This window comes from Chroicocephalus ridibundus, chromosome 3 (assembly GCF_963924245.1).
Source record: "Chroicocephalus ridibundus chromosome 3, bChrRid1.1, whole genome shotgun sequence".
Lineage (NCBI taxonomy): Eukaryota > Metazoa > Chordata > Aves > Charadriiformes > Laridae > Chroicocephalus > Chroicocephalus ridibundus.
The window spans coordinates 74943396-74958488 of NC_086286.1; the positions used below are offsets into that span (position 1 = coordinate 74943396).

At 39.4% G+C, this 15093-nt stretch overlaps 1 protein-coding gene across 4 annotated transcripts in view; it reads left to right on the forward strand.

Annotated features, from left to right (window-relative positions):
* ROS1 (ROS proto-oncogene 1, receptor tyrosine kinase) overlaps positions 1-15093 on the forward strand; it is a 78165-nt gene that overhangs the window by 37763 nt on the left and 25309 nt on the right. For all 4 annotated transcript variants that reach the window (XR_010070367.1, XM_063329731.1, XM_063329734.1 and 1 more), the window contains 11 exons: positions 208-425; positions 1096-1237; positions 4372-4604; positions 7235-7411; positions 8429-8603; positions 9070-9187; positions 11257-11444; positions 11943-12035; positions 12736-12871; positions 13289-13451; positions 13727-13791. Coding sequence is in view for 3 of the 4 variants with exons in the window: in XM_063329731.1 (XP_063185801.1) it covers positions 208-425; positions 1096-1237; positions 4372-4604; positions 7235-7411; positions 8429-8603; positions 9070-9187; positions 11257-11444; positions 11943-12035; positions 12736-12871; positions 13289-13451; positions 13727-13791 (1708 nt within the window). In the remaining variant the exon portion in view is untranslated. The remainder of the gene's footprint in view (positions 1-207; positions 426-1095; positions 1238-4371; positions 4605-7234; positions 7412-8428; positions 8604-9069; positions 9188-11256; positions 11445-11942; positions 12036-12735; positions 12872-13288; positions 13452-13726; positions 13792-15093) is intronic.

A 15093-nucleotide genomic window follows, 5' to 3' on the forward strand; every position in this document is an offset into this window, starting at 1 on the left:
TCACTTTGATGACTGCTATTCTTGTGTCCATGAAGGTAATCAAATAATGTTCATTCAGGTGGGTTTTTTTTCTGTTTCTTTTTTGTGAAAGCAGAGAGAAAACTTTGTGGTTATGCTTTCTCCTAGGAATGGTGGTAGAATCCCATGCAAATTTGGATTGGTCCAGCAGTAATTAATTTTTTTATTATTTTTTGATGTCTTTCCTAGATAAAAGATGCCTGATTCTATTGCCAGACACTGAGAAACCTACTATCCTTGCTACGACAAACACCAGTTTTGTGTTAAGCTTGCCATCTGTCAGACCACAGCAGCTATGCCCCGGCATATCACTGCCTACGCCAACATACCTGGTATTTCTCAAACAAATGACTAACAACCACAGGAACTCAAGCTACCATTTGTCAGCTCTATGGCAAAAAACATTGGTATGGCTATTTTGGAACAAAAATGCACGTGATACCATATATAAACAGGGGATGTGATATCACTTCTAGTCATTTTATAAACCATTCTGTAACTTTCTATCAGGGAGTTTTTCCACTTCTACGTCCCCAGCAGTAATTCCCCTTTCTGTTTGGTATTTGTTAAGTGGTAGATTCTGTAGCTTTCCTTCGTGCAAGTACTCCTCTACTTTTTAACAGGCCTTTGCTAAAATCCTGTTGAAATGGGTCTTCAGTTACTACTTGTAAAAAGAGCAGTTGTGGTTGATATTAATCTGTTTAAATAACTCTTGAGACTGTCCAGCAACCATATGGCTTGCCTTTATGTATTTTGTGGTAGTTGTACTTGCCTTAGTAATTTTTTCTTCTGTTACATTTTTTTTTTTGCTTTGCCATCTCCTATTTAAGTATCAGTCACCGAAAAATATGCTGTTGTAGCCAGGCTAATTACACGTCACCTTGGGGTATTTTTATGTGTTTTCTGTAGTCACTTATTACCCAAACTATAATTCTCACATTCTTAAATACTAAAGTATATTAAAATACAAAATCACTACTATTATTTTTTAACACTCACTATATTGACAGATGATTGGTGTGACATATGACTCTCTTTTCTAAGAATACATGTTTATTATCTGATTTCAAATTACAGGTTTTTCAGGATCCTATAGCCGTCATAGACAACTTACAGCCATTTTCAAGTTATGTCATACAAGTTGCAGCAAAAAACTACTATTCAAATCAGGAAGTGCTGCCTATGGGAAAAGAGACAATTGGCACAACACTATATGGAGGTTTGTTTTACATCTTATTCTGATTTTGAACAGAATGCTCCTCTCAGTTAAAGGAAGCTGTGTGTAAATTTGGGTTGCAAATAAGAAAGCAGAGATATTTGCTGCTTAAAATGTAACCTGTGTAGATCTTCACAAGGTTTTGGCAACCAGACTTGATGGATCTGTAAGATTCCTAAGACATGTACGTATTCTTTAATGCTTTTGCTCATTGCTTTCCTGAGCAAAGATGAACTATGATTGAAAGTGGATAAACAGTTGCAGTTTCTCCCTTGGACCATGTTTTTAATAAGTTGTGTTTGGATGTATATGTGGTTAGGTATGTTTAAGTATGTGTGTTACGTATTCATTCAGCATGAAGATTTTTTGCCTTGGCTTGATTTTATTCTGATAATTACTGTTTCTTAGGGTAATGCAGATTTGATTTATTGTGAACCAGGCTGAAAAGACAACACTTCATTTTCACTCCTCCTGACCTGAATGCCAATAGCACGTTTTCAGTTGGTTTCAAGGATTTTGATGTGCCCTTCTCATTTCCTTTCACAGTAGAAGAAAGCTAGGAGTAGTACTTTGAACTTGAATGTTCACTGTGTCATTTAGGGCAGAGAGTGGACTGGTTAGGGATTACCTAAAAATAAATAAATACATCAGTAAACTTATCTAATTATGGCAGAAGGAAATGGAAAAACTTCAGTGTGAGTGAATGGGTGAAAGAGGTATGAGTGAAGACAAGAGGCCAAGATATGATGGCAAAGCAGCCAGATGTAATTGTGTTCAAGCAGAGCCACCTCTGTACTCTGTGATCGGGTGTGACATGCTGATGCAATGGAAGAAGACAGGGACAAGAGCTTGTAGCAGCATCTAAGAGAGCAGGTAGCTGCAGCCTGGGAAAAGATAACAGGTGCACAGCTCACTTTCTGGAAGAACAGGAAGCGTTCACAAAATGACAAGTCAAGGTTACATTTGGGGAAAACCTGCGCACAGTGCTGTCCATAAGAGACAAGATGTGTCTTATGGTGTAGTGAAAGGTGTATTTTATTTTAGAGGTTTTCTCTTGAGTACAAAGTTGCTTGTGAAAAAAAGAATGAGAAAGAAAAGAAACGAGAAAAGAAAGCATGATCAAGAGCATCTAAATTCCATGTAGTTGTTATTCAAGCTGGTTCTTTACTATTTGAGAGCTGGGCCTATACTGTACTGAGCCTGTACTGGGCTCCTCTCATGCACAGATCATTCCTTATTTCTTGTCCTGGGAGCAGTCACATTTTTCCCCTTAAGAAAGCCTCTGTTTAAGATGAACCTCTTTTCACCTTTCAAATGTGCAGGTGCAGGCAAACTGCCACTCTTCTTTTGGGATCCTGAGATGCTATACTTTGGAAATTCTCTTCCAACCATGCTATATTTTTTCTCTTAACAGGCAGGTGCTTTAGCATCTGCAGCATCAAGCAAATAGTCTCTCATCCTATGTGGATCTCTGAATATTATGACCATATTCCTAAGGAGTCTATGGCAAAAAATAAGGAAAGCCGGCTTATGATCAGTAGATTTCAATTCTTTGCATGGGAATCCACAGCTGTATTGTAAAATTTTATGACATACTGAATAAGATTGAATACTATTAAGATGTGGAAAGAATTCACAGCGTTTCTTCTTTTTGTGGTAAACTGATCCATCCTGCAGCAACATACACCCTTTCAGTAGTAAAACATAAAGGTAGTGTATGAAATGAGAGACTCGGTTGCTCCACTGAAACGGAATTTTTCAGTCTCAAGTTAAAATGAAACATGAAACTCAGAACGGGCTTCTCTAGTTGGGGCAAAACAAAATGTCAGGATCAAAATAAAGTCTAAGGCAAAAAACCCCAAACAACCAAAAAACCCACACCACCCCCCAAAACCCTAAGCATTTTTAATATGTATTTGTATCAGCATTCAGAGCTTTTCACAATTTGTTGAAATATTTCCAACCAGCTGTAAACAGAATGTATATGCGTCCTGGCACTTATGTTCTCAATTTCATGAACGTAACTGATAGTTTATATTGTAATCAGATGCTTCTAGAGCCTCTTGAAGTGTGTACACTATTTCACACCTGTGAAGCTGTGTGAATTCCCTCTGTCTTTCTCTCAATTCTGTAATGAAATGAAAGAAGTTTGGATTAATTTGTACCTTCCAACAAATATCAAAATAGAGGGAATAAAAAAAAAAAAAGGAAGACAACTTGGAAAAATTATTGCATTGCTCTTGCCACAGAGTGTCACTCTTGCTCCACAAGTGTTTTAGCGAGTGAAATGAGAAATTTGTCTTTACTAGCCCAGCTTTTGCATATTTCACGTAAGTAATCTGCAGCCTTGTTATGGGACATAAATAAGAGCATATGTACTCATCGTTCTGAGATGCTGGGAACAAAGGTAGCGTAATGACTTGTTGACTTTTTACCTATTTGGAAAGTTCAATAGCAAAAAAGAATTTTTGATGCAGAGCTGGGGCATATCATATACCATTTCAAAGTCTGTGATCACAAAGCTTCAGAGAAAGGGTTGATTTTTCCAGAACAACTAGTGAGTAACTAGCTGGCATGGACATCAGACCAGCAACCCAGTTTCTTGCTTACACAGCTGAGGAAAATGATGTATTGCTGAGCAAAATTGTAAATGTGAAACAATGCTGAATTTTGGGGTTTTGTCCTTCGGACTTTTCTGTTCAAGAAAAGACTTTCAAATTGGAATAGTGCATGGGTACTTTTTCTAGTGCATATCCACATAAGCATCATACTAAACTCACACCTGAGACCCTGGTTAGGAAACTAAGAGACAGCAGGAATTCAGTGATATGACTATAAATGTAGAAGTATAGGACAGCATCTGAGTTTGGTTTTTTTTGGTCTCCTTGCATGGTAGGATAGCCAAGGAGATACTGAAAAGTCCCTCAAAATATCTTGAACTTGTCTGCAGCTGTCTGACTGTACAAGAATATGACTTTTACAAGTGTAGAGTGTCAGTCCTGTAAATGGATCATAATGCTTATAACATTTTTTTCTTCCCTCAGTGACATTTCTTGACTTCTCTAAAAAACAAATAAAACCCCCACCCTACTGAGATCTGTACCTAAAAGGAGATTATTTTTTTATTTCTATTTCAGTACCAGAGGCAGTTGATTCCATTAAGACTGTGGTTTTGTCTGACACCACCATCAACATATCTTGGAGTGAACCTTTGAAGCCAAATGGACCTCCAGAATACATCCGCTATCAAATCTCTGTCAATTTATTGCCTCCTGTCCCATCTACACCCTTGAGAAAAAGTGAATTTCCAAACGGGACACTTGCCTGGTCTGTCAGTGGGCTCCAATCCGGAACAAACAATTTATTCAAGGTATAATTACAAGCAGCTTTACCTATTTGTTCACTAACTTGCAAATCCTTAGATTGCTCTTCTGTAAGGCCATATGTGTGTTTTGAAAATATGAGTTCAAAAATTTGGCAGATTTCTCAGTCCTTTAGTCTTAAGGAAAATTAAACATCGCAGTTTATTCCTACATAGATTGTTCAGATTAAATCCGTAGAACAGAGATCTTTTCTATTTGGGGAGGGCATCACAGATCTCAAGAGTAAATAGGAGTTTCTGCTGTAATCTTGCTGTTACTGTCCTGATACTTCATGCAACATGCGAAGAGAGGGTCAAGTGGTGGGTAACCTCTGTTCCCAAAGGACACCTGGAACAGTGACCTGCTTGTGAAGGAGTAGATGTAATACAATAAACAAGGTTATATGAGTGCAAATGGATCATGGCCAAAAGATAAAGGATTTTCTCAGGAAGGCAACATATCTGAAACTTTCATGAAGGGGAAACCTCTATATGCTATATCAAGAGCAGACTCAGCCATTTTGCCATTTGCTGTTTTCTTTAATAAATAACTTTTCACTTAGCAAAAAAATAGCTATTTTTTTCTTAGTCCAATAAACCAAAAGGTATCTGCTATGTCCATAGAGATATAGGTGATGACTGAATTAATACTTGACCAATTCTGTCTTGCAGCAGTCACATTTTAAATAAAAGTGCATTATAAAATACACATGCAAGGTTCACAACAAGAACAATACATCAATGTTGACCCTTAAACAAATGCAGAGGAATAACAATGACTTAAAAATGCAAGTAGGAGTTTGGTTATTTGGTCACCTTTGAAGAAAATTTCTGTAGACGAGAATGTTGAAATGTAGTTGCAAACCCTCTGATTTTGGATTTCATTGAAATATGATGCTGTCAGTGCAATCAAAGTAGTTTCTTCCACTGTCCAGGAAAGTCATAGACAGAGGAAGATAGGAAATTGCCCAGCCTGAGGCTAACTAGCAGAAGCAGCAGAATGGGATACCCATCCATCAGTTGCTGCAGTTCGTGTGGACTCCCCTGTCAGCATCACATGAAAACTTTGGTGACTTGTGTAGTTATGCTGGGTTATGAACAGTGAGAATTTAGGGGCAGAGACATCAGCACCCCTGCCACCCCTGCTGTCAGACTTGGGCAGCAAGGCTTTTTGGACAGCCAGGGCAGGGGAGCACCATCCTGAAGTAATGGAAGTCTTACATGCCTGGGCACATGTGTCATTGCTGTAAGAATGAGCAGAAAAGAATAGCTTAACACGGAGATAAAATCAAGAAAGTGGAGGAACCAAAGAAGTTCAAAGTAGTAAGGACAAAAAAGGCAGTTGGGAAGGCTCTGTTAGTATGCTGAAGCGGAAGACAAAAGGAAGAACAGCCTGCAGTATCTAGTATTTTTTTAATTTATTTAGTTTTCAGGAACAGGAGACCCGTGACTAGAAATTTAGCACAACTGCATGAAGCCAATGGAAGCACAACAGATCAAGAAAAGGAAAGAACAGGTTAAATGGTATTTATGTAGGTTATATGTATTTAAGTCAACAGCATCTGATGGCCTTAAACTACACAGGGAGATGGTTAAAATCAGTCTGTGAATGTTCACGATTATCTTCTGTAACTTTTGGAAGAGAGGAAGTCCCATAGAACTAGCAAAAAAAAAAAAGTCACACTTAGCTTCAAAAAGGAATTTATAGAGCACTTAGTGTAACTTCAGTACCTGACATTGTTTTAAGGACATGTACAGTTTTACTAGGACTATATTAGGACATATATAGGTATTGATAGGACTATATTAGGACAAAATGGTAAACAGTTGGTATACAAGCATCTAGAGGATAACAGAGGAATAAAAGTGTCCAATATGGATTCATAAGAACAAAACACATTGCTTCTCCCTTTACAGATGAAGGGTTAAAAGGAGAACAATAAATGATGCACCTGGACAGCACAGCTGTCACCAGAGTGACATTTTCAAAAGCAATCAAGTAAACATGTTGTCTGCAGAATGCACATTGGGTGCTTCACAAATCCAGTCAGAGAGTGGTTTTCACAGTTTGTGCATGGTCTGGGAGAACATTCAGCTGATGGCTGGAGGGGATCTGTTCTGGCCTTAATTTTATTTTGTGCTTTTGCTAATGATTTGGATGGTATAACGGGTAATACACAGATACACATACACCTATATGCCTATATGTATGTATGTAAGTATGTATACCCAAACGTAGGTCATATTTTATTGTGGCTTAGTGGAAGGCAGTGTGCTAAAACGCCTCCTCACCTGTGTTTTTCTGATTTTAAAACACTGCCCAGTGTGCGATGTGACATCTGCATGCCTGTGTAAGAGCTTGTGGCATTTCAGAAAGGTCTAGAAAAAGATGAGTTTTGGTAAAAAGATTAAACAAGAAACTAAGAAGAGTCTCTGAAAAAGGGGACTCTAGGCCGTGATCTTCCAGCCTGAAGATGTGTAATGCTGCAGCTGTGAGGCTCAAAATGTTTATGTATCTATATCTATATTGCCTGAATATTTTCTTGTTTGAAAATAACTAGTCTTCCAAACACTTGAAGTTGCTAAAGCCACATTTTCAGCTGGTCTGGTACAGTACAGTTCATCCATTTCCTTACTAGGTTCTTGCTTTTCATCCCAACGAGAACTGGTTTTCTGAAAGTGTCCCTGTTACTGCAAAAACATTTGAGACTCCACCTGCACCTTCTAACATAGTTCCCAGAAATACCAGTTTCCAGCTAGAATGGAGAGCTCCTTCGCACGTCAATGAAACCAGCTTCTGGTTTGAGCTGCGTAAGGTAAAAATACCCCTTAGTTTTTTTCCAGATCAGAACAAACTTAACCCACTCTGTCCTGGTGAGCAGGACAGGGTGGCAGGGTGTATATGAAGAGTCTCAGTGGTTAATTTGGGCATGGTGACGTCAGTCTTAGTGGCTCAGAGGGGCAGGATGGAGGCAGTGCTTGCCAGGAACAAGGGGGAGTGCAGCTGCAGCATTTAATACCCCATAGTGCCAAAGGACATCCTGGATGACCCCACCAGAATTACTCCTGGGTCTCCTGTTTCAGTAGAGTCCCCTCCCTCTTTCCTCACTGCCCTCCTCCAACTTGGCTGGTAGCTACAAGTCCTATGTCTGCTCTGCACAAGAAAGAGTAGAAAAGGGTTTTTAGCATTAAATATCAGCTACGATCTAGTATATGAATTTTATTTTCCTGTGATAGAGGTTAGGAGAAAATGGTGGAGAGAAAAGGGGCTCTGCTACTGCAGAGCGTAGAATTAGGCATTGCAGTGACAGCAGCATGGATGGAAGGTTCAGATTTTAATGTCTGGACCACTGGACACAGAAAATGTCACATACTAAACTGAACCACATAGATTCCTTAATATAGATAACTGGATTTATTAGGCCTACACCAGACATTTCCCATCTGCCCTAAAACAAACGTCATAGCACAATTCAACCAAACTGCCTCCTTTCAATGGCTGAACTCATGGACACGTCACAGTGATCCAGAAATACACGCTGCACAGAGATAAGCAAGGGGAAGGCTCCTTTTGGCTTTGCAAAGGTATCACTTAATCTATTGTCCTTTGTGGCTGCCAAGACCTGTAGGTCTCCTGAAAACAAAGAAAAAAACCTAGGTTTTGTGTCCTTGGTCTCTAAGAGGACAAAGTCCCATGACTGAAACAGCACGGGCATAATCTCTCCCCTATGATATTAAAAGGTGGCAAAGTAGTTAATCCACCCAGGAATAGAACTGTGACACACTTTCAGCAGAGCAAGAAAGTTGACCATGATGATATTTTCTTTTTCTAGTGGGAAACAAAAAGTGACTGGGTTTCTCCTGCAAGCACTACTTGCACAGCAGACCTTGTTTACACGTGCAATCTCACAGGAACTCTTCCTTCATCCAACTACTTTGTAAGAGTAACAGTAGTTTATGTTACAGGATTGAAAAGCATTTCCTCTTCAACAAGCTTTAAAACTACAGGTAAGCACTTAGTGTAGGATAACAAGATTTTAAGACTATTTTCAGAACATGAATATTCAAACACAATATTTTGTAAAATTTATCTTAAGACCCAGTAGTCATGTGCATTTGAAAAATAAATAACACAGTACCATATCTGCAAAAGTAATAGGGGGAAAGAAATGAGGTTCACTTCCAAGTGGAGCAGGGGAAAAGAGTGAGGGAAACTGAAAAGAAATGCCTGTATGCATGTGAACTCACAACTAATGGTTGTGAAAGGCTGCTTGTGAATGAAAATGTCGAAATTTGTCCATTGAAAAGAGAAGGCCAAAGATTCATTCTCCATGAGGACTACTGATGTAGATCCTCCGTCCTTTTGTATGTTTAAACACCCATGTGCGCATCTAAATTTTTCTCTGTGCCTGTTCGCCCTTTGTCTCTCTATAAACACATTTTAAGTGTTCTGTTTCTTCCCGTTTGACCTAAGCTGGTGTTCCCAGTAAGCCAGGAGTTCCAAAAAGAGCAGAAGACACTAAAAACTCTGTACAATGGGAAAAAGCTGATGACAATGGAAGCAATCTGACCTACTACATCTTAGAATGCAGGTAAGCTACATGTGCAGGCACTCTCCCCATAAGGAGCAGCCCAGAACAAATCCAGGTGTGCAGGGTCTTTCAGTTTGGCTCTGATGGGAAGAGTGAAATATCAATGACGCAAATGGCCTTTCTCATGGGATCCCTTTCTTGAGTAAACTAAGTAGCCACCATTTCCAGAAATTCCTGGAAAGCTTAGAAGATGTACGCTAAACACATTTCTAGATCAACCCTGAAATACAGGGATATATTTGGATACGTGTTAGTGAATTAGAAGATTTTCAAATCACGAATTTCAAGCATTTAGTATGCATTTTTGGCTAAAATATATGTAGAAATATCTTAGCCAGAGGACTTATGGAAAGGCATTATAAAGTTGCCAGAAAAAATCACTAAGTATTCCCACCAACATGGTAGGATTAGATATTTTTTTAAAGTGCTCTGTCATTAAATATAGATTACCTGGACTATATATGTCATGCTCATTAGGCATCTATAGAACGTCAATTCACACTTATTCCTGCAGTGTCATTGGAAGGGCTGAATGGACAGGTCAGAGTATACTGCTGTGGGCAGGTGACTTTGAAACTTTCCATTTTTTGACCATGACTCTGGAGGGGTCTGCTGAAGGCAGTCAGTGCAAGGCTTAATGAATGCATTAATTAAAACAGGGTCCATCTTCTGAGATATTTCTATGACATTGTTTTAAATCAGGAGTGATGGAGGGAAGCAATTTTATTTTACTATTATTTCTTTTTCCTCGGCTAACTCTGTGCTTATGAAAGCTAAAGACTGACAGCGCTGTGGAGCCAGGCATGCTTTACCTATATAAGTTTTCACCCAGACATATTTTCCTGATGCTGTAAGCTTCCTCCGTACAGTTCTGTGAGTTTACGGGAGCACTGACCTGCATGCTATGAGACCACAATAATTTTGATACGCCAGCAGCCGGTTTGTACCTGACTTGCTGTGGATGGGTAAAGAAAGGACAATCCCTTGGTCTCTGTTAGAATTGTGCTTTAGCTGCTAAGTTCTCCAGGCTCCAGCTTCTTGTTTGTCTCTGGAATCATAATGCATCACTAAGGTGCTTTTTTTTTTAAGTTTAATGAAACAAGCTTTTCTCATGAAGTTTGACTGTGCATGTGCTGATGTTTTTGACTGAATTTCACTCTGAGCCTCATAGTCCTTTTACAACAGGTAGAAAAATGTTAGGTTAGTTGCACAGCATACTAGAAAATACTTGCATAGCCCTTTGAAATAAGCCCTGTTTTTCGTACAGCTCTGGTAGGGATGAGTACACACCAAGGACATGAACATATAGTTTTCCCATGTCTTTCTGGTTTGGAAGTGTTTGACCTTTTTTCTGCATTAAAACATGTTGGGAGAATGATTGACATGTTCATGAAGGTCATTTCACATGAAATACTAGAGTCCTGTGTGACATGAAATGATATTTCAGATATGGCCTTTCAAGTTTAAATACATGGTCTTCTTTTGGTTGGTGAATAATCAGGTCTGAATTTATTGTGAGCAATCAATCTCAGTCCAATGGGGAAAGGAAGAAATATACCCAGCAGTCAGCAGATACTATGGGAAACTGGCTAGCTAAAGAATTGTGTCTTCACTGCCAATGACCTGTTTCCTGTTTAGCTTGTGAAACCTGATGCACAAGAGCCACTGAATTACTCTGGGCCCAGGAAAGCAAAAACCTCTGACAGGACACATTTTTATTTATTTATTTAGTTATTTATTTTTTAAAGCTAAATAAGAAAGTTTTGAAATCTTGGCTGTGAGGTGTACACTGAAACAGGTGAAAGAGTGCTGGAGCTTTTTACGTCTAAAACATTCTAGCATTTCATTTCCAATGCCAAGCTAAAGATGTGTGATTCCTAGCATTGCTGCAATGGCACGGCACAATTTTCTGCTCCGTAGCCAAAACCCCACGACAAGATTGAGCTTTCATGCAGGCAGAGAGATGTTGTGAAGGCCATGGAACTGAAGTGAAGAATGGGGGAGGAATCCGTAAACAGCCCTCACTGCATTAATGACATACCTGTGCTATTTTGCTGTGGCTATTGCAGGAAGCAGTCTGACACCACCAGCAAAGTGAAGTCCTTGTGGAAGGTGGTTTACAACGGCTCCTGTGCCAGTATTTGCACATGGAAGGCCAAGAACTTAGAAGGAACTTTCCAGTTCAGAGCAGCAGCTGCAAATGTGCTGGGACTTGGTGAATACAGTGACATAAGCAAGGATATAATTTTGGGTGAAGGTATGTCTGTACTTTCTTACACTGTTAATCAAGATTTTTATTCAGAATAATTATGCTGATTTCTGAAAATTTGCTTCTGCTTGTTTATACTGATTTGTGTCGATGGCCCTGCAATCTGCATTATGGAATGATTCTTGAAAAAAGGGCAAGCTCCCATGCCGGGTAAGGATGTGAGAATTACTTCTTGCCTTCAGCCAGAATATTAGACCTACACTTCGTAGTTGTAGTTTTTGGGATTCACATTTTGAGTGGTCAAACAGTTCGGGATTTTCTCTTCTGTATACACAGTAGGCCATCCGCGCAGGAATGGCACAGACCTGGGGGAGGAGGATTGGTCTGACCAAATGTAGACATCTACATACAGCCTACAAGAGAGCTTTGTGCAGAGGCATTTACACAGCAGGCAGCTCAAGGGTTCTCTCAGGTTTGCTCAGCTCCATAGGATTGATATGTTTTGTATCTACAGTCATTAACCAATTTTCCCCTCCCATTTAACAGATACTATGATCTCCCCAGACACCGTCATTGCCATTGCTGTTGTGATCGGAGTGGTTGTGCTGGGCTTGACTGTGGCCATGTTATTTGGGTTTGGTATGTGGCTGAGTTTTTCCATATCCTTGATTCACCAGGCCTCAGTAAAAGGCAGTTCAGATGGCGGGAGATGATGGGCTTCTAGTTTTAGGGAAATGTTGAACAATCCCCAGGGTGGGAGTTGGGAAGAATTCGTGTGCTCTCATTCTTTGAGGACCTAGAGATGGCTGGTTATGTTTTCAGTATCGAGGACAGAATACCAGTTCACTCCATCCTAAGGCATTTTTTGCTGTTGATTCCCTGCAGGGAGAGCACAGGAATGCTGAAGGAACTCTGGTATTTCTGTGTAACCTTATAAAACTTCTACCTTATAATTCTCAAGTTGGGTACTGCATTTATGCACCAATGGATCCCATTTTTTTCCTCTTAAGCTTGGTTTCTGAAGAAAGTATGTAGAGATTACCCTGAACTGTAGCTCCACATGTGATGGTCCTGCCCTCTCACTCATCTTCTTCCTGGGATTTAGCAGCAGCCCTTTGGGCTTGGGTCTTGCCACTTACAGATTGGATGCTTGACTGATTTCTCAGCTCAAGGAGCAGTTGTCTGAGTTTTGGGGGGAAAAGATGGAAATATCTTGCTTACTTGAGCTGCTGGGGGGATGTGTTGAACAGAATAAGAAAAAACCTGTAGGCTTTCAGCCTACTTGCACACTGGGATGTTCTCAGAGTGAAATATCTGACAGTCTGCTTTTCTGTTCCAGTATGGCACCAACAAAGGACATCCAGAAAACAGGCCTTACCTGGACAGATAGTGTTTATCAAGGAAGATAAAGAATTAGCTCAACTCAGGGGGGTGGCTGAGACAGTGGGACTAGCCAATGCCTGTTACGCTGTAAGGTATGTCTTTGAAGCAAATTTATTTTCAGGACAAAAACATTTAAGAGGGCTTCTCTGGAGTGGTTTTCATCAGTGCACTCACCTCTGACACCTCAAGGTGTAGGTAAGGGCTGCATTCATGCTGCAGGGCAGGTCTGCTCTGAAGTACACCCTGCCATGTTGACTCCCCGCTGTGTACGTTGGCCTGGATTGCCCCTATCCCACCCTGCACGCTCACATTGGCAAGAAACGTGAGTGCATGGGAAAGGAAGACGACCTGGTGTTTTCCAATAGCTTCCAAATCATCCAGGCTTCACGTGAGCTCCCCTTAACTGTACCTGATGAGACAAATAGTACCAGGTTCATTTAAGGAAGAATTTTAATAAAATTTCAAACATTTCTAAGTATTACCAAGTGACTAGTATTGCTGTTTTGTAGCACTCTACCTTCTCAAGCAGAGATTGAATCATTGCCAGCTTTTCCTCGGGACAAACTGAACTTACACAAATTTTTAGGAAGTGGAGCATTTGGAGAGGTGTATGAAGGAACTGCAGTAGATATCCTGGCAGATGGAAGTGGAGAATCCAAAGTAGCAGTCAAGGTAATCACAGCTGTGTATTTCTCTGGTGACAGAATGGGATGGGCAGAGAGACTTGGCTCAGAGGTTGTACCACAGAAACAGGTGTTGACAGATTTCGGTATTTCCTTGCAGTATTTCTTGCAAGTCACTTAAAGCTAGCCTATCTCCTTGTAATGATTGCTAAAAAATACTGTGTATTTAAGGCCATGATAATGTCTGATTGCTTTGCTTAAGCACTATATGATAACGGTGGTGATGACCTAAGTGTTATTACACTTTTGCTTTCCATTGAATAGACTTTGAAGAAGGGTGCGACAGACCACGAGAAGAGTGAGTTCTTGAAGGAGGCACACTTAATGAGGTAGGGACAGCTTTGCCACTGAGCACCCTTTGAAGCCGTTGTCACTTGAGGGTGGTGGCCTTCAAGAGGAATGAAAGCAACACTTTCCTCTAAACAAATTACTGTGTTATTTTTGGTGTGCTTTCCTATTTATGCAAAAAAAATTAAAACACTACTGATGAATCTTATGAAAATAAGGGTACAAAACCAACTAGCAAAATTTAAGATAGAGATTGCAAGTTCAGTATGCTCGTATCATGGATTTATTGGGGTTTGGACTGATATATGTCAATATCTTTGCTCCCCTAGAACCAAGTTAGTTGTTAAAGACAATTGGGAAACATTTGGCTAATCCCATTTTATCACAATAAACTTATCAAAAGAAGCTGATGCCTTGAAGTTTCAATTTACTGTGGAAACTGTTTTTTAAAAATGTGCATACTTACCACTAGAGGCTGCCACACACCTCTTCTATTGAGGTAAACTTAAAAAAATAATACATCTGTCACCAGTGCAGGAATTTCACATAAGAAGGTCTGTGTGTCAGCTAGAAATCTGGTTTTCCAGAGTCTCCACAGAGACAAATAGAAGTTGATCTGTAGTTTTCAGCTGGGAACATAAGGCTGAGAGTACGGTTTAGTTTTCAGACACACTTCTGGGCTTCTCTGACTTCTATTTCATGAGTGCAGAATTAGAAGCATCTTTTGAAAAATGAAAGATTTTTTATTATGTACAGAAAACTTAGTGTTACTAAATCTGAAATTGATTTTCACAGCATTCTTTTATGTATTTACTTTTTTTTTAAAAAGTATCTTGCTTTTCTTTGGCTAACTTTTTTCCACACACTGTACATTGAATACTGAGGTAAGAGGCTCGTGACAACTAAAATGCAACCATGTCATTAAATTGTAAATTCATAACAAAGAATAAGTGCTGTGTGTAAACTTTCTACAATATATCTTCAGTCAATGTGGGAGTCATAAGCCCACTTAAGGTCTCTTTTCTGTGTAGAACAGAAATTATATGTACCCACAATTAAAGTCTAAAGCTTCCCCAATACTACTTCCTTTTTACAACTAATAATCACAAGCCAGAAATCCTGGAAAAATATATAATTAGAAATTGTTACATTTCAAAGTAAACACTAATGTGGGCCCATATGTTCACCGGTACAATGAAACACAGAAATGAAGATAACAGAAAAGTTTAAATATATTATATTCCCAGTAGTCATTTAATAATAATAAAAAGAATCGGTATGTTTTATATACTTTAAATCTTTCATTTTTTTAATGTGAGAAAAATAGTGATTTAATTCCCTCA